This window comes from Gossypium hirsutum, chromosome A08, assembly GCF_007990345.1.
Source record: "Gossypium hirsutum isolate 1008001.06 chromosome A08, Gossypium_hirsutum_v2.1, whole genome shotgun sequence".
NCBI lineage: Eukaryota > Viridiplantae > Streptophyta > Magnoliopsida > Malvales > Malvaceae > Gossypium > Gossypium hirsutum.
Genome location: NC_053431.1, coordinates 121166736 through 121185479, shown reverse-complemented (window position 1 = coordinate 121185479; position 18744 = coordinate 121166736). Strand labels below are relative to the sequence as shown.

At 28.9% G+C, this 18744-nt stretch overlaps 2 protein-coding genes across 2 annotated transcripts; both read left to right on the top strand.

Annotated features, from left to right (window-relative positions):
- The first annotated feature begins 5867 nt into the window (after window positions 1–5867).
- On the top strand, window positions 5868–7581 carry LOC121202814 (transcription factor RAX2). The gene is made up of 3 exons (XM_041075075.1): window positions 5868–6157; window positions 6250–6379; window positions 6630–7581. Exons 1-3 carry the CDS (start codon window positions 6022–6024, stop codon window positions 7309–7311), a joined length of 948 nt encoding a protein of 315 aa, XP_040931009.1. The 5' UTR covers window positions 5868–6021; the 3' UTR covers window positions 7312–7581.
- An 8576-nt stretch (window positions 7582–16157) lies between these two features.
- Window positions 16158–18255, top strand: LOC121204706 (heavy metal-associated isoprenylated plant protein 3). Its single transcript, XM_041075074.1, has 5 exons — window positions 16158–16690; window positions 16822–16957; window positions 17076–17302; window positions 17417–17510; window positions 17607–18255. Exons 1-5 carry the CDS (start codon window positions 16682–16684, stop codon window positions 18056–18058), a joined length of 918 nt encoding a protein of 305 aa, XP_040931008.1. The 5' UTR covers window positions 16158–16681; the 3' UTR covers window positions 18059–18255.
- Window positions 18256–18744: the final 489 nt, after the last annotated feature.

Here is an 18744-nt window from a genome sequence, read left to right as displayed (position 1 = left end):
ATTTATTAATAGCATCCTTTTACAAAAATTCAAAAAGTTAATCTCTCGTTGGAATTTAGTTTTTGTATCTTACAAGTTAGTTTGAATGGATTACACTATTAAACATTATCGTCAAATGATCATCTTAAAATCAGCAATTTATAAATTTATATGTAAGAAATTAGTAAATTTAACGATTTAAAATTTTATATGAAACAAATTAATAAAAATATCAATAACCGAACTAACTTCTTAATTTAATTTTTTAAATTGTACCCTTGAAGAGAAGGCATGATATAAAAGAACACAAAAGATTACATCATTTAGCAAATATTCAAAGGTTACATTGTAGGTATTATGAAATGCCTATGGGATGTAAAATTAAAGTAGTTTTAAGGTTTTTTTTTTTATATATTTTTGAATGATTAAGCTTTAAAGATTTAACTGTCAATTTTTATATTTCATTAATATAGATTATGCATGTAAAATTTGATATAAATTTAAAATTTTTTAACTATTTATTTTGTGTAAAAAAATTTCAATAGTTCAATAAATATTAATATATACAACATTTTAGATTAGTGTGGTGAAGTTATCTGATTGGTTCAAAAATTTATGTGCATAATAAGTACAAATATATTAATAAATTTAATAGTTAGATCGTTAAAATATTAATCGTACAGAAATATATAAAAGAGTATAAAGCTACTTTAATTTTACAGTAAATCTCTCTCATTAGTCAATATATATAGTAAAGCTACTTTATACTCTTTATATATATTTTTGTACGATTAATATTTTAATGATCCAATTGTTGAACTTATTAAGATATTTGTACATATTATGTGTGTAAATTTTTGAATCGATCAAATATATCTATCTTATTGATCTAAAATATTATATATATATTGATATATTTAACGATTAAAAGTCTTTTTTCATAAAAAGAATAGTTGACTATTTTTAATTTATATCAAACTCGATATACATGAAATATATGAATAAAGTATAAAATATAACGATTAAATTGTTAAAATATTAATCGTATAAAAAATTACAAAAAAATGTAAGTATATCCCTTCTCAAGAATATTGTATGGTAAAAATGGATATATGTGATTTGTAAAAGTATGATTAATTTTGAAAATTAAATCTGAAGACGCAATCAAACTCTACTACGTAAATCATATAGAATTCAACGCTACTTTAAGACTATAACAAGGTAAATGTCAAAAATTGGGAAGCACTTCGAAATTTGTGCGATAACAAAGGTGCAATAAAATTTGAAAAATAGCCTACTCTTTATTTTTGGTTCATAATACGGAAAAAAAAAGTACAATTTTATATCTAAATATAGGGATGAGTATTCGATCGAGTCGGGTTGAATTAAGTAAAAAAATTTGAATTAGTTGAGTTGATGAATCATATTTTAGCAACCAAACTCAATGTGATTTTTTTTCGAATTGAATCGATCAAGTGAAAAAATTTCAAGTTAAGTTCAGTTGAGTTAACGAATCATATTATTTATACTCAATGTTGCCTTTACATAGACCGATTATTTAACCAGTAGACGAAGTACAATATTATTTAATTATATAAACAATATAATTGTTTTACCTTTTAACTTAATGAGTAAATATTTATCAAAACGTTGTAGTTTTGCCTTTTCTTATTCAAATTTTCAGATAACTCAAATTGTGTAATTCATATATTCATATTCAAGTTAAATCAAAATACTTAATTTTTAATTCAAGTTGATCAGAATAACTTGATTAACTCAAATAACTCAAATTATTTAATTCAAAATTGAATTTTTATCGAGTTTTTTGAAATTAAATCGAATTTTGCTCACTCCTGCACAAATATTTAAATAAATCAACTTTTTTAAGTAGATATTAAATAATAAGATTTAAAAATAAAGTTATCACATTTTTCATTAATTATATTAATCAGTCATTAAATAGTGTTATTATAATGAAGTGGATACAGCATGCACAATTGTCTAATCTTAGCTGGCCAACCGTTGAGAAAGATGTCTCTCTTTCTTGTACAAGAGTCAATGCAGAAGAAGACACTTGTATTTTTTTGAAAATTTTCTTTTATTTAATCCAATCATATATAGATTTGATTAATTTAATTATTGTTTGTTATCTAGATTGTGAAAGCTTAATATTAAATAATGGATACCTTTAAATTGATTGTTAAAGTTGACATTTTAATAAAAGAAATCTTTTTTTTTTGAAAGATTCCATTTATTAGAAAACAACACAAAATTTAAAAGATTCACAAAATAAAATCTCAGTTAAAATTTAATTAAATGTTAAGAGTTAAATTTATCAAATATTTTAATCTCTAAGAATATTGAAAGGAGGACAAGCAAGAGCCCCACCTCTTAAACGGAAAATTGTACTTTTAGCTCTTGAAGATTTATGAAATTTTAAGTAAATAAATGGTAAAATTATAGTTTGACCTCCAAAAAATTGTATTTTTATTTTATTATTTTTAGAGTTAGCTCAGATTTATTTGTTATTTTCCTCTCTACATTGTCGGCTTTGAATGAAGAATGAAACGCTTGAACCATGCATATAGTAAAAAGTAGTGGAGAGGAGCCTTTTGCTCCAGTGAAGCACAATCTTCAATTGAGAATTTTCAAACAACAAGCAGTCCGCTCCACCGCAATTCTGCGTCTGGTGGAGCGGAACGATTAAAACCCTAACAATAAGGGTTGGCGTGATTTAAAAGGAAATGAGGAGAAAAAGAGAGAAAAATCAACTTGGAAGTTAAGAAACAACTCATTTACACCAAACGAACTTTCAAGCTTGCAAAGAGGAGAAGAAAAAGAGATCCGAAGTGCTCGACACTAATTCAATAATTATTTTTCTCTCTAGATTGTTTCTTTTTACTTTTTATCAATGCAAATTTGTTTTGAATTTATTCTTGTAATGCTTTCTCAAATCAACATGAACTAAACTCTTTTCTTGGAATGATAATGTATCTTATTTTTTAGTTAATTAATTTATTTTCTTCAATTGTTTCTATCCTTGTTAATTATTTATTCAATCCCATACTTATTTAATCTGCTTGTCTGACCACCAAGTTGTATAATTTGATAGTCTTGATTTGTCTTAATATAGAAAATTAAGGTTTAAATATAGACTGAATGGATTAAGATTAACTTTAGTAGCATCGGTGAACAAGTTAAATTTGCGGATAGGATAGGAATATACTTGATATCCTAATCAACCCAATAGGTTTGGTCATAGTGACTTTACCCAACTTGCCTAGCATAGGAATATAGTTAGTGGGGAGGGGGATTAACTTAGATAGATACTGGAAGGGTCTAGTTAATGCCATTGAATCCTGGGTTAGTAATTACATAGATTGAACACTTGAACGAGAGATACTTGATTAACAAAATTAGGTGAAGTTAGAGTTCCAAGATCTTAAAACTGATTGAGAAATTATTTTTAATTTTTAAATAAATTTTAATTATTTTTAGGATTTTTAATTTTTCTAAAAATATTTGTTTATTGGTAAAATAGAATATCAACATTAGGTACATGTGGCACGCCACGTGTCACTATTTTCTTGTTTTGTCTGCCACATTTGTAAAAAGTCATGGTTAAACGTGACCAACGTTAACAAAAGACTTGTTTGATCAACTTTTCAATTTTAATGACTCAATTAGATGCAAATTTTTCATGAAGAGTCAATTAAAATTTTAAGTTTTTTCTTTGTGTTTTTTTTTAAACCATTAAACCTTGTTGATACTAGTATTTGACAAGGAAAAGATAGGATGGAAATGGTGGTGAAGGTAAGGAGGTGTTCACCTATTACAAGTAGAATGCCGGAGTCGGAGGAGTAGGACGGAAGGAGAAAGGAGAAGGGAGCTAAAGAGAGGAGATTGTGGAATATTAAGGTTTAAGGGAGTAAAACATGAGAAGGATCCTTTGTTTATCGTGGGTTGAGGTATATATAGGGGGAAGGTCCCCTTGCCTGACAGTGCCATGTTACTGACAGTAAGGATGGTGGATCGCCCGTATGGTCGACCAAGTGCAAGTCCATTATATGTTAGTTGTCATCAACCATAATTTTGTGTGGGCCTACTCTAACATTTCCTTTGTTGAAGTAGTTCAAGGTTATTAAGCCTCAATGGTCCCCTTCCGAGGATGAGAGTGTGCTGCTAAGAACGAATGATCTAATGGAGGAGCCAATTATATGAAATTATTTTCTATTATGTCATGTGAAAATTGCTAATATGACATGCTATTAAAAACAAAAAACTTATTAAATCAATAAATCAAGTAGAATACTTTTTCTTATAATATCTCTTCACTAAATAAATTGGTTATGAATAATTTTAAATTATTTTATATAAATTGAAATTACATGTTTTTATCATCGTAGCAACGTGAAAAATTTTAAATTTACTCCTTCGTTTTTAGTTTAATAAAATGCCACATCATAAAATTAACCTAGGTTAAAAGGAAAAAATAGTGCCACACAAATAATATTATTAGTGTTATGCCAAAATTGAATCAAAATTAAAGTTTTATATATACAAATTGCACCAATATAAAATTAGTGTATGAAATTTAAATATCAAATCAAAATTTATATATAGTTTGAAATAAACATAAAAAGGGAAATGATAAATTATCTGTGTATAGTCTCAGTATGTGGGAATTGGGCACTAACCATATAGAGGGTGGAATAAACATGGAAGCAAAAAGCATGCCTTTTATCTGCCATAGATATGCTATAAGCTGATATAAATGCCAAAAGAAAAAACCTATCCAGGGAAGTCTATTATAGCAAGACTAATTAGGGAAGGTAAACAAACCTGGATTTAATTATTTATTACAATATACCAAGTAGAGTAGGGTACTCATTCCCAAGTGGTAAGGGGTGCATATAGGGACAGCTCTTTTCTCTTGTGTCACTTGAACGAAAATGAAAGCCCTTGTTAATATGGAAATGTTACAATGTATCAGACAATATATAAGCTGTTGTTTGCCCACTTTTCACTACTTCCTATTTCTGTGGTAATAATAATAATAATAGGCTATGATGCATCAACAGTTTCGCATTCATTAGTCAGTTGGGAGAAAGCACCAGATCTGATCACCAAGTAACTGATATGTGGAGACCTTCGTTTTTCTTTGTTTTCTTAGTTTTTTTTTTTTAACCTTATGTAGTTGTGTGTATTTGATTTTTGATGTGCTTTGCCTTTTTGGTACCCTCACTCTATGAGTATAAGTAATGTGGAAATCTTTATATTAGGAGTTAGATTTGGATAAATTAATTGTTTTGCGTTAGATTAAAGAGTAAATTGATTCTTTTGTTAAAAATTTTGTCCGTTTCAAATGTTAAAAAGTTAGTTTTTATATATAGGTATCAAATATCATTATCAAATATCATTAGTTGATTATTCTTTTAATCAAGATAATTTTTAACAATATAAATGATAATTTTACTTGGAGAATGAAATGAAAGAAAAAGGAAACACAATACCTGACTTGATTGGTTACTATAAAATTATTGAGTGTATAAAAAAAGTAAAAGAAAATTATCTGCTTGGAGAATAGTTGCTGTTGTTTGGAAAATGTCTCAACTGTAGGGCAGGGTTCTGTATATAGTTATGTTTTCCAATAAACAATTAACGTTGGACTTTTGATGTCTTTGATAATGGGTAATATTTTTATCCATTTAAATAAATATAAACATATATTATTATTATAATAATATTTTTTAATTTCTAAAAGAAATCAAAGTGAAATTTTTTTTTCTAAATTAGACGTAACAGTTAGAAACTATACATATTAAATAATTTGTACCTGTTAATAAATAATAAAATCCAAAGTACAATTGTTTTTGTATTTTTGTGAGCACAAATCTTTCCTATTAAAAGGAAGCAGTCAGCAAGGAAGTTTATTAGTAGTAGAAAGGGAGAGAGAGGTTTGGCTTGGGTTGGTTTGGTTTGTAAAAAGAGGTGTCAACAGAAATATCTAAGGGGATCACAAGAGTTGTGTTGGAGAGAGAAATGGGGAGGGCTCCTTGCTGTGACAAGGCAAGTGTGAAGAAAGGACCTTGGTCTCCTGAAGAAGACTCTAAGCTCAAGGACTACATTGAGAAATATGGAACTGGTGGTAATTGGATTGCTCTCCCTCACAAAGCTGGTAAATATATTTCATTTATGCTTCTCTTTTTCTCTTTGATTGGTGATTCCTTAGCTAATTTGTTGTTTCTTGTCTCTGTATATATTACCCAGGTCTGAAAAGATGTGGGAAGAGCTGTAGATTGAGATGGCTAAACTATCTCAGGCCCAACATTAAACATGGTGAATTCTCTGAGGAGGAAGATATGGTTATCTGCAACCTCTTTGCTACCATTGGAAGCAGGTACTTTCTCCATCTTTTAATTCTTTCGATGGGACCTTCCCACCTTACCAAATCTATATACTGCCATGATGAAGCGATATTAACGAATTCTACCGAAAAGGGTTTAGATTCAAGAATCTGCTATTTCAGGATAATTCTTTTGCATGTATGCTAGTAGGTGAATTTAGACTCAACAACATCACCTACTAGAAACTGTTACAGAAAGAGGCAAGGAATTTACTTCTTATGGAACTCTTTATGAAACTTGCAGATGGTCAATAATAGCTGCTCAGTTACCAGGCAGGACTGACAATGATATCAAGAACTACTGGAACACCAAGCTTAAGAAGAAGCTCATGGCTTTGAGTTCTCAGCCACAGAGAAAACCACCACCACTACCAATCCCATCTTCTCATCAAACTATACCTCCATCATACAAAGACTGCTCTTCGTATTATTATACTCCAAGTAGTAGATCTTTTGCAGGCTTTGAACCCTCATCAACTGTTCAATCTGATATTTTGAACCATAACAATACTTTTTTGGCTACCGATTCTTCTCTTAATCACAACACCCCTGACAGTTTTGTGAGTTATTATCCGGTAAAAGAAAAGTTTCTGATGTTTGCGAGTGAACCAAGCTGCAGTTCCTCAGATGGTAGTAGCTATGGCAAAGAGATCAAGCAAGAAGACATGAGTAATTTTCAGGGCTTTTGTGCACCCAATGGGTATGAAGACAATCACAAATTCATGTTAAGTTACGGCAACCGAAACCAATGGACTGAGAAACCAAGTGGGCACCATGGAGAAACGCCATTAGACTATGATCTTGAAGATGTTAAGCGACTGATGGACTCTAGTAGCAGTAATAATAGCTGTAACAACAACAACAACAACCACTTGCTCATTGATGAAAGCAAGAGCCAAGAGAAAGTCATGTATTATTACTACTGAGATGGACTGACTGCAGGTGTTAAATCAGAAAGATTTGATGGGGTAAGGCCCAAAGGTGAGGGGGGATGGCGTAGAGTTTCAGTTTCTGGAGCTTTGTGTTCTAATGAAATGAAACATTTCTTCTTTTGACAGTACATAGTAAAAAGCTTATTAGTTTCTGCAATTTTTTTTTATTTTGTGTGATGATGGTGTAATTGCTGTACTGACCCTCTCAATCACTGAAATCCCTAATCAGAAATCAATGTTTATGAAAACTAGACCACTTAATCATCATCATCATTCAAAGAATCCATGATGTCAAAGATAAACCAAGCATGCACTGTTCATCCAATGAATGACACTGGGATCTTTTTCAGGCTCACTGCTGGCACTGTTTTGTCAAGAATATTGAAAAGGTCCCAACTTTATTATTATTATTAAATGCAATGCAACTAAGTCAGACATAAAGGTGGACTTGTTTACCGTCTTTTTTGTTTGTGATGGGTGGAGATTTTGGAATTTTACGGAAGAACAATGCTTTAAAAATGACTTACAGTTCTTCATAATCCTAGTTTTCCTAACGGAATCCACTTTAATTATTTATATTATATGTACAGCTATTTTAATGAATTGAAAAAAAAAAAAGCTCATCAACTCTGTGTATTATGATATCAATAAACAATTCAAATGTTTGTTTGAAAGTTGGTACTTTTGATTAATCACCTTTTGCAAACTAAATTCAACACTTTCCAGTTGGTAGTATTCTGGATTCTTGACAACACTTTTTTCAACTAAAAATTCCTGTAAACTCATTACAATACAGTCTTATTGTTTTATATAATAAATACTCAGTTATATACTAAATTATCTTCTTCTTCGTTTTTTCTTTTGGATATTAAAAGCTTTGATTTCATGATTGAGCAAGAAAAAATGAAAAATTGATCTGATCATTGGATAATTTATGGTATGCAAGTTTAAAAATTGAGGTTATCTTAAATTGAATTAAATTCTATTTTGATTCAATTTATAATTACTTTTAATTTTTGTGATATAAAAAATAAAAATTTTGTATTTAAAATAGTGAAAATAGTTTAAAAGTTCTTGAAAAGTTATTAGTTTTTAGAAATATTTATAAAAATACTTTAAAATATTGTTAAATAATATTAAAAAAACATATAATAAATCTCATTTTATTAAAAAAAATTTAAAAATCTAAAACAAAAAATTAATATAAAAAAATAGACAACAGTGGATTATAAGAAAATTATACATCAATTATCTGCATGTATGCTGTCACTAACTACATCACTTAATTTTCTATAATTCCCTATAATTTGCTGGTAGTTGATACTTCAATTGTCTGATTCAGCAACATAAACTTAATCCAATCCAAACCCTTTAAAATATATCGAAAATTTTCTTGTTCAACATCAACCTCTACTGATCTTAGCTGGTAAATAAAGAAAAAAAAACTAATAAAATATATAGAACTTGTTGAATAAAAAAAAATCATGTGAGTATGAAGGTTAGCATGAATCTTTATGATGGGAAATATTGTATGCATGAAATCAAGAAGGATTGAAGTATATTTTGGCAATGTAACCCTCACTAGAAAAAGTCCAAATTAAGAGCTCCAAATATGGCATGATCACAAGATCCCTGTCAGGCTGCATCACTGTGCCATGAGATCCAGCCTTGTTTTGTGCTAATTTCTAATATTTTTTTATTTATAAAAATTGATTTGCCAATATATATATATACTGTTTTTATTTCAAACTAGTATAAAATTAAATTAATGTTAGATATTTTTATAATTAATATTTTAACTATCAAATTATTAAATTTATCAATATAATTATACATCTAAAATGTTGATTTAATTTAATATTTTTATCATATCCATCAAACAATATTATTATTATTATTCAATATATATTGTATGGAAAGCATATCCGGGGATGTCTTTTGTAGTGAAGGTCAAAAAGATTGTGGTATACCTTTACCTACTTAATAGACTCATATTCAAGTCCAACCTATTACTACTAATTTTTTATTTTTTTATTTTAATAAATAATAAAAAAACATGATAACTAGTCATATATATATATATTAAATTATGCCTTAAAATTGGTATGGACAACTTATTTTAATGATACGTGAACAATTTTTATTTTAAATTATTATATTTTTCATATCAATTTTACATAAATAAAATTTAAAATCTTAAGTGAATTTTGTAAAGATTAGATAAAATTTAATAAAATTTTTATGTAAGAAAATAGAAATATACAAAAGTTTTAAAAAATATGAAAAGAAAATTAACTTAAAAAGATAAAAAATAATGTCTTTTGTGATTTTATTTTCAAATTTATATATTTTTAATATTCTTTTTAGAAATTTTAAGTAATTATTATAGTTTATTGTTTTTTAAAAAAGATGCACAGATTAATTAAAAAAAAGTATATATAAAATTTATATAGAACCCCATATGATGGCCTGATGGTTAAGGGTGGTCACTATCCCAGATGTGGTCTGAATTAGAGTCATACTAGTTGTATTTGTTGTTTGAGTTTTACCTTATTATTATAATTCACCAAAAAAATAATTTAAATTATAATTATAACTTTTATATATTAAAATTAATATATTATCTCTTTTAATATATAAAGTAAAAGATATATACCAAAATAATAATATTTAAATTTTATTTTTTTTCTATTCATCATCAATTTTTTTTAAAAATTCAGTATTAAATTAAAAATAAAACTCTTTATTTGAGTAGTTTCGAAATGGGAGGTGGATGAGAGAAAAAAAAATATATCATTTTTAAAAAAATTTAAAATTATTCTTAAAAAAAACATAAAATAAGAAGGTAGTTGAGTGATATTGTCAACTAGTTTAGTTAATGGAATAATTTAAAGTAATAGTTGTAATAGAAAAATGAGGTTTGGGCCCATTATCATTGATGATGAAAATATCATATGAACAAATAAAGTTAAATGTGGAATAATTTATTGCATTTAAATTGGAACACCTATTGAATAATGTGAGCAACCTAGATTTAGTCTTAAACCCAAATTAATTAATTAATATTTTGGTCCCAATTAGTCCATATTTGAAATCTAATCCTTTAATTCTACTTTCCCCCACCATCTATATATGCTTCCTCTTCATGCTTGCCTTCCTAACCACTTACCTTTTTTTTTTTTACTTAGATTATCTCGTTCATAGTTGTCTCTTTTAATAATATCGTTAAATTATTTTATAAATATAATATAATTTACCATTGCATCTAATATATTTATTAATAAAAAAGTTTTTTTTCATAAACCAAGCAAATTATCAATAAAATACCATAGAAGTTTATGTATTATACTTAGATTGCATTTTAATCCCTTTACATAAAAAATGAACAAATTAATTTCGTATGTTATAGAAAAGAATAAAAAATAGTCTCTTCATTGAAATTGTTTTGTTAAGTACTTATTTAGTTTTTTTTTTATTTTTATATATATATTTAAGGCATTATAATAAATTAGCCTCTAACCTTTATATCTTTATTCAATTTGACTTTATACATATATACATTCAATTTGATCTCTACTCTATTTTATTTGGGAACTTTTTATTTTGAGTCAAATTGGAAAAATTCCATTACAATTTAACACCTACTTTGAAATTGCACGAGACACTAAAGCAGCAGCTCTCGTACAATTTATTTGTATTTTATTATTGATGTGATATTATTTTATATTACATGACATTTTAGCAAATGATTTAAAAACTAGAAAATTTTAGAAATTATAAAAATATTTATAAATATCTCCAAAAAATATATTTTTTTTAAAATTTTTGATAAAAAAATATTTTTTTTGAACAATCTCATTATAACTTCTGATCATATATGTTCTTTTTAACACAATATCTAGAAGGCTAGAACTACCTATAGCCCCTCCTCAACCCATAAATAGGAGGATAATACGCTTCAGTGCACTCGAACCCACGACCAACTACATTGATAGCAATATTCATGCCAACCGAGTTAAGACTCAATAATAATAAAAAAATCTAATTTTTAAATAAAAAGAATTTTAAAAGAAGAAAAAATAAAAAAAATTATAAAAAAAGTCATTGTTTTCAGAACTGGACCAAACTAGAACGATTGGATTGAGAAGTGATCAAGGTATCAATTCGGAAGAAAAGACTAGATTAATTGAACCGACGATCAAGTTATTTTTTTTATTTTTTAATATATTTTAATAATTTATTCAATCAAACGGTAACCCAATTTGGAAAAAAAATGAAAAGATGTGTAAAGTATCGATAACATAATTTAGTATTACTTACGCAATTAAACTATTTTTTAAAACGACAATTAAACTAATCTTTTAAGTTTTTAATATAATTTTTTAAGAATCGTGAATTTTTTTAACAACTTTTTAAAATTATTATTTGTTTAACTCCTTTGCATCTCATAGAATTTTTTATTAAAAATTGAGAAAACTTCTACATATTTTTATTTTTTATTTATCTTTATAATTTTTGGAAATTTATAATTTTATTTATAATTTTTTTCCTAAATTTTTAATTTTTTGTGAATCTCTAATTATGTGTTTACTTAGTATATAAGATAAAATAGTTCGAAAGTTTGAGTGTCAATTTGCTCCAAATAAATTAATAGTGTAAAGGTAAAGGACAAAATTTAGTATTAGGATTTATATACAAAATAAACATTTAACCAAACAATTTTAAAGGAAGGACTATTTTGCTATTTTAGTAACAAACAAGGACCAGTATTCTATTTTTTTCAAGTAGAGGGACTACAATACAATCTTGGGTATAGTGCATGGACTTGTAGGAGAATTCTACCCAAATCATCTGCAACAATTCTCTGAAAATATAGTCTGACAAAGAGGGGCAAAAGAAGCAGAGAATGGAATGCAGTGAAAATTGGAGGATGGGGATATGGAGTCCATATATTACAGACCCAAACGATTAACAAATATATGTAGATAATAGCATTGGGCCAACGGGATATTATTTGATTTGTTGAATGAACTAAAATACTATCTACATTCACCACCAACTCATAATGGTTTGGGTCTGTAATAATGAGTCCATATATCAGTGCACGTTGAGCGTTGGGTGGGTTTCTACGAAATTCAATTCTGTCATACCACCACTCAAATCATCTTGGTCATAGTCTATGTGTCATGTCCCTTTTAACACGATCCACTAAAAAGACTACTAACTTCACAAGTAACTCTAATAATGAAATTTGTGCCTACCAGTAAATACAACTGTTTACTGGTTGTTGGGAGCTTAGCTTTTCTTGCTCTCCTCTTTGAATGGTATGTTATGTAATCATGTTTCATTCTTTGTTCAAACAATTGTCTGGATAGATATTTGGACAACAGTTTAAACATGCTTTTAAGATAGTTAAGCGCATTATGAAGTTGACATTTTTTTACTTTTATCTTCATGGTGTGTTACTTTATCAGCAAATGATCCTTAGACCATGTTTTATTTTATCCTTAATGATGCCGATTCATGAATTTGAAGAGGAAGAGGAGGAAGGATCAGTTTTCATCATCTCGTACCTTATCCTTTTACCTGGAGACCGAGTTGGCTATTTTATTTGGATATGAAGTTATGGGATAATTATTAAGATATTTTAAGAGATAAATTCGATTTTTTATTAAGAGTTTTAAGCTTATCAAAATGTTGCTTAAAAGTATCTTGTGTTTGGCATATAAAAGTTGTTGGTTGTTGCACATGATTACGATCATAAACCAACTAAAAATCCGACAAAGATAAATGCACCTATCAATTAATAGTATAGCTACGGTGAGCAAAGATGTCGTTCCCATGAGGATTAAAAGTACCAGTAATTACTACCTTTCTATTATTTATTCGGTAAATTGGTGAGATTGATTTAAAACTAAAATTAACTAAATTAATTAACTAAAGAACCCGACAAAGAACGAATCAAGAAAACAAACGATTAACAACCAAGAAGCGAAATAATACCTAGGAAAGATATCAATTTGAATTAAACAATTCCTTTACTTAGCATCTTGATCTGTAGAAATCCCTAAATTATGCTAATATCTCTTTTCGAGAGTAAGAGCAAATGACTTTAGGTTGATTAGTTTAAATTTCTTTCTAATTCAAAACTCCTATTATCGCATTAACTCGATTTATGGATCCCTTTATTAGATTTGACTCTAATCCAGTAGATTTATATCATCTTATTTCTAGAATTGCATGCAATTCCACTCAATTATGCTATATATACTCTTAAACATCCCAAAGACAAAATTCATCATAGGGTTCATCTCCCCTAGGCATTTAGAAAATTAGTTCATAGTTGCAATAAAAACATCCCAGAGATAGTATAACCACAAGAAACAAATAAACTCATAATAAAGTTCAAATAAATCAAAAGGAGATCTTCAATCTTGATGGAAATCTGCTTCAAAGTCGACTTCAATAATGTTTTTCGAGTAATTTTCTTGAGTATTCTAAAACAATCCTCTCCCCTCTTCTTATATTTGATATATAGGTCTTAAAATGCTCAAAAAACCTAAAAATTGAGTTTTTCTGCATTTCTGGAATGCAATTCGTGATTTTTACACGGTTTGGAACATGCCCGTGTAGGAGGGTCCAGCTCGTGTGGCCCCCTTACCTTGCTCCAATTTTTCGATTTTTGCTCCCAAATGCTTTCTTAAGTATAAAAACGTGAATTTAAAAGATTAAGAGCATAAAATTCACAATTAACATCAAATAATCATTCAAAAATGCATTAAGAGTGAGACTAAAACATGTTACTTTTAACACCTATCAGCACATGTTTGTGTACTTGTGAGAGTGCTTTTGGTTGGTTATTTGTTTTATCGGAGAGTTCTTTTGATTTGTAAGTGAGGTTTTGGGTGAGTGATTTATACCAATCGGGATTATTGTTGGGGCTACAATTACTTTTTATGTAAGGGTAGATTGTGCTTAAGCCAATAGGTGATCCGTACAATTATTGAATAAAATTATTCACTAATCGAGGCTCCACAGAGTAAGATTGTTGATCTGAACCATGTTAACAAATATTATGTGTTGATATCTCTCATTACTTTACTCTCCATTTATAAATTGTAGTCAAAATGTCTTGTTCAAACTCGTGTCCAAATATCAGTTGGGACATCAAGTTGGACTGTGAGCAAACCAACTTGCGCTTTTTCACTAGTTTTAGTTAGACTTAGTAGTTAAGAGCTCAGTGTCTTTTAAGTATGATTTTAAGTTCGAGTCTTCTGATGGAAAAAACAACGTGCGCTTAGTTTAAAATCCGATTTGAAATTTAATCAAAATTCAATGTAACCATAAAATATTGAATAATCTCAAGAGAAAAAACACTATTGAAATATACGGTTTATAAGAGAACCTAGTATAATCATCTCTCTCTATAATAGTCTCATTTGTCTGCCATAATTTTATAGAGATCTGATTATTTTACACCTATAACGACATTTAGAATTTAGATCATATTTGATTTTTTTAAAAATTTTCAAATTTAAAAAGGTTTAAATATGTCAAAATCCTTGTACTCTTTTGAGATTTAAAATTTAGCCATTATACTTTAATTTTGAGATATTGAGTCCCTATACTTCTTTTATTTAAAATATTGGTCCCTCCATCAATTTTGCCGCTAGAATTGATGATGTGGTTATTATAAAAAAAAGTAAAATAACTCTTTTAGCCCTTAACATTTATAATTTTTTTATTTTGGTCTTTACACTTTAAAAGAACATAAAATTTACAAAAAAAATGTTTTAAAATTTAAAAGTCTTTTTACATATTTTCAATAATGAATATAATTTTTTTTTGAAAATTAAGACCTCTTTAAAATTAAAAAAATTATAAAATTCATTTTAGATAACTAAACAACTATGAAAAATATAATTTTTTTTGAAAATTAAAAAAAAATGTTATCTAGTTCATGAATAGTAACAAAGTGTCTCTAAATTTTGAAATATTTGTTCGGTTCATATTAAAATAATTTTGAAAAACTTTTTTAAAATTTAAAATCAGATTAATTATATATAAAATATTTTTACGTAAATTTAGTTTAAAAAAACAAAATATAACCATTCTCCTATCAACAATAAAAAATAATTAGAAATAAAATCATAAAAAAGCAATGAGTTGGGTTCATGGTCAATTATTGTTAATAGAAATAACACATATTTATTAACAAAATTATTCTCTCTCGCATCAATACCCCTTTGCAGGCTAAGATCCTTGTCCTCAAAAACTTGAATCTCACCTCTTCTTCTTTACCCATTGCCTTTCTTGCATTCATTTTCACATCTATTTTCTTACTTTTTATAACTTTATTATTATTTTACTCATTCGATTCAAAAGAAAGACCAAACTCCGGTCACGATTTGTAATTTTTTATTGAAGATATGAAAAAGATTTTAATTTTTCACAAATTTTTTATATTTTTTATTGAAAATATGAAAAAGCTTTTAATTTATTCAAAAGAAGATCCTTGGTTGCATTTGTAATTTTTTCACAATTTTTTCATAGTTTTTATTGAAAATATGAAAAAGCTTTAATTTTTAAAACATTTTTTCTAATTTAATTTTTAAAACATTTTTTCTTACTTTTATGCAATTTTAAAGTGTAAGGATTAAATTGATAAAATATTATAATTATTGAAAGCTTAAAGAGTTATTTTACCTTTTTCGTTTTTATAAAAGCCATATCATAAATTATAACAGCAAAAAAGAAAGTATAAGAATTAAAATTTAAATTTTTAAAAAAATATAGAGAACTTTAATATATCTATATTAATAATATTATTAATTAATGAGCTTTGGATTATATAATTGATAAAATTTATAGAGAAGATTTGCATAGGTTGACATGGACAAATCGAAAAATATTCTAGATTTGAACTTTAGCATTTGGTTTATTGATGAATGGTGTTCACTACATCTTTAAAGTCGTGAGATTGATCCGCTGATAGTCTAAATGGGTTTAGGTAAGTGCATTGGGGAGACCACTGTGATTCAGATGGAACCAGAGGCAATGCAAGCGTGAACAGGTGATGGGGGAGGGAGTGGATTAATATACCCTTAGGAACCGAACTGTTGCTGCATAAATGGACACAGAGAAAGAAACAGCCAAGAACCTCCAATTCTTTTTTTTCTTTTGAAGGCCACCACTTTTTCCTGGAAGTACCCCCCACTCTCAAGTCTTAACCCCTTAGCCAGCCACCTTCACTCCACGCGTTTTGAACCATCCATCCCCTCTATAAATACTCCATCTCCTTTTTTTCCTCTCATATTTCAAGTCATCACTTAAACCCGATTCACATAACGCATTTCCACTCGCAATGGGAGAGGTGAGTTAGCACTACACCCCCTAACCCCGTTTCTCTTTCTCTTTTTTACTCTTTTCATCATCTTTCATTTCGTTTTCTGGTTCATAATTAATATGATTTTGTGTTATGGTTATTCTTCGTGTTTGTTGCAGAAAAAGAACGGAAACAAGCAAGGAGGAGCGGATGGGAAAAAGAAGGAAATGAGTTCTTCAACCTCTGTTTTCAAATTTGAGTGTCTCTGTGATGGTTGTGCTTCCAAAATCCTCAAATGCATTAATCAATTTGAAGGTATAATCGCTTTCCACGCTTATTTCCCATTCTTGTTTCTGGCTTTTCCCTATTCATTTCTTCATTCTGCTCTTGTTATTTACTCTGTTTTCCTCTTCTTATTTTTTTTCTGTCGCAGGGGTGGAGACGGTGAAACCAGAGATGAGCTCAAACAAAGTGACGGTGATAGGAACTGCGGATCCCACTGCCATTAAAGAGAAACTCGACAAGAAAACGAAGAAGAAAGTTGAGCTCATTTCTTCTCAACCCAAGAAAGATGATAACAAAGAGGAAAAAAAAGAGAAAAAACCTGACCAACAGAAAAACCAGGATTCTGATAATAAATCAGACAAAAAACCCAAAGAGGTTCAAAATCCCATATTTTCTATATCATTTCAAAATTTGTTACTTACTTTCTTGAGGTTTAAGTTTTTAAAAAAATTATGTAATTTAAGCTTGCTATTTATTATCTTTGTTCAGGCCCCGGTAACGACGGCGGATTTGAAGGTGCAATTGAAATGCCAGTGTGATGGATGCTTTGATAGGATTAGCAAAATTGTCTCTGAAACCAAAGGTGATGACCTTTATGATTTTCCGTTGCTCTTACGGCGTTGAAATTCTTGCGTTCGATTCTGACTTTTGATACATATTGTTTTTAACGGCGTTGCAGGTGTCCAAGAGTTGAAAGTAGACAGGCAGAAGGAGATGGTCACAGTTAAGGGGACTATGGATGTTAAGGCCTTGGCTGAGGCTTTGAAGGACAAGCTGAAGAAGCATGTTGAGATTGTAGCTCCTAAGAAAGAGAAGGATGGCAACAAGGAGGGCGGCGACGGAGGGAAGAAGAACAACAAAGGTGGTGGTGAAGATGGTGGGAACGAAGCTAATGGTGGCAAGATGGAAGGGAACCGAATGGAGTTCATGCTTCCACCCCAATTTGGGCACATGCCTAGTTACATTCCGGGTTATCCCGGATACGGGCACCCAGCTTACGCGTATGGAAACCCGTATCCGCACCCACACGGGCATGGTTACCCCGGGTATGTGCCAGGTTACCCGGTGTATGTTAATCCACCTCACCAGATGTTTAACGATGAGAACACCAATGCTTGTGCTATCATGTAAGGAGGAATGGGGTTTACGGTATAGGTTTAGGTCAAGGAAAATGGAAAAAAAAAATAGTGTAAATAGGAAATAGACAAGAAAGTTTACTTGGAGAAGAAAATTTTCTTATATATGTTGGATTCCAGGGTTTTGATCTTGTTATTTGTTGTTAAAAAAGTTTTACTGTTGTCATTTTTAATATAATTAGTGTTCTTAAACTATGTGACCAATGTGTTCATATATATATACATACATATGTTCATTAGTATAACTAGTACTATAACTTAATGTGATGATGTGGGAAATCTACTTTGGGTGAGACAACAAAAGGAAATAACGTAGTCTGGTGCCCACTCAATAAATGTGCAAAAAAATGACCCATGGGTGTTGTGGGTCTTGGTCTTGGCTGATAGCACAAAGATGTGGAAATTGCCACACATGTCATTTTCACTATTTGTTATGTAACCCCAAAGGACAAGGAGGAAAGGAGAGCGAGAAAAACAACCTTTACGATAAATATCATTACAAATATTTTAATGCATGCATGACCTGGAAGATTCTTTGTTTTTGTTTTTTTTTTCTATTAAAAAAAAAAACTAGTTCACTACACAGCTACCCTTCACTAACACCCCCTCAATGTGTTCAACAACCAAAGTGTGAAATATGCACTTTTTTGTTAGTATGATTTTCTACTGGGAAAAGCTTGA

Excerpts from the sequence above, each read along its gene's own strand:
- LOC121202814 (XM_041075075.1), top strand. The coding sequence starts at position 6,022 with ATGGGGAGGGCTCCTTGCTGTGACAAGGCAAGTGTGAAGAAAGGACCT. Across the intron at positions 6,158-6,249 it reads TGCTCTCCCTCACAAAGCTG|GTCTGAAAAGATGTGGGAAG; the intron begins GTAAATATATTT and ends TATATTACCCAG. Across the intron at positions 6,380-6,629 it reads TTTGCTACCATTGGAAGCAG|ATGGTCAATAATAGCTGCTC; the intron begins GTACTTTCTCCA and ends TGAAACTTGCAG.
- LOC121204706 (XM_041075074.1), top strand. Across the intron at positions 17,303-17,416 it reads CAGACAAAAAACCCAAAGAG|GCCCCGGTAACGACGGCGGA; the intron begins GTTCAAAATCCC and ends ATCTTTGTTCAG. Across the intron at positions 17,511-17,606 it reads AATTGTCTCTGAAACCAAAG|GTGTCCAAGAGTTGAAAGTA; the intron begins GTGATGACCTTT and ends ACGGCGTTGCAG.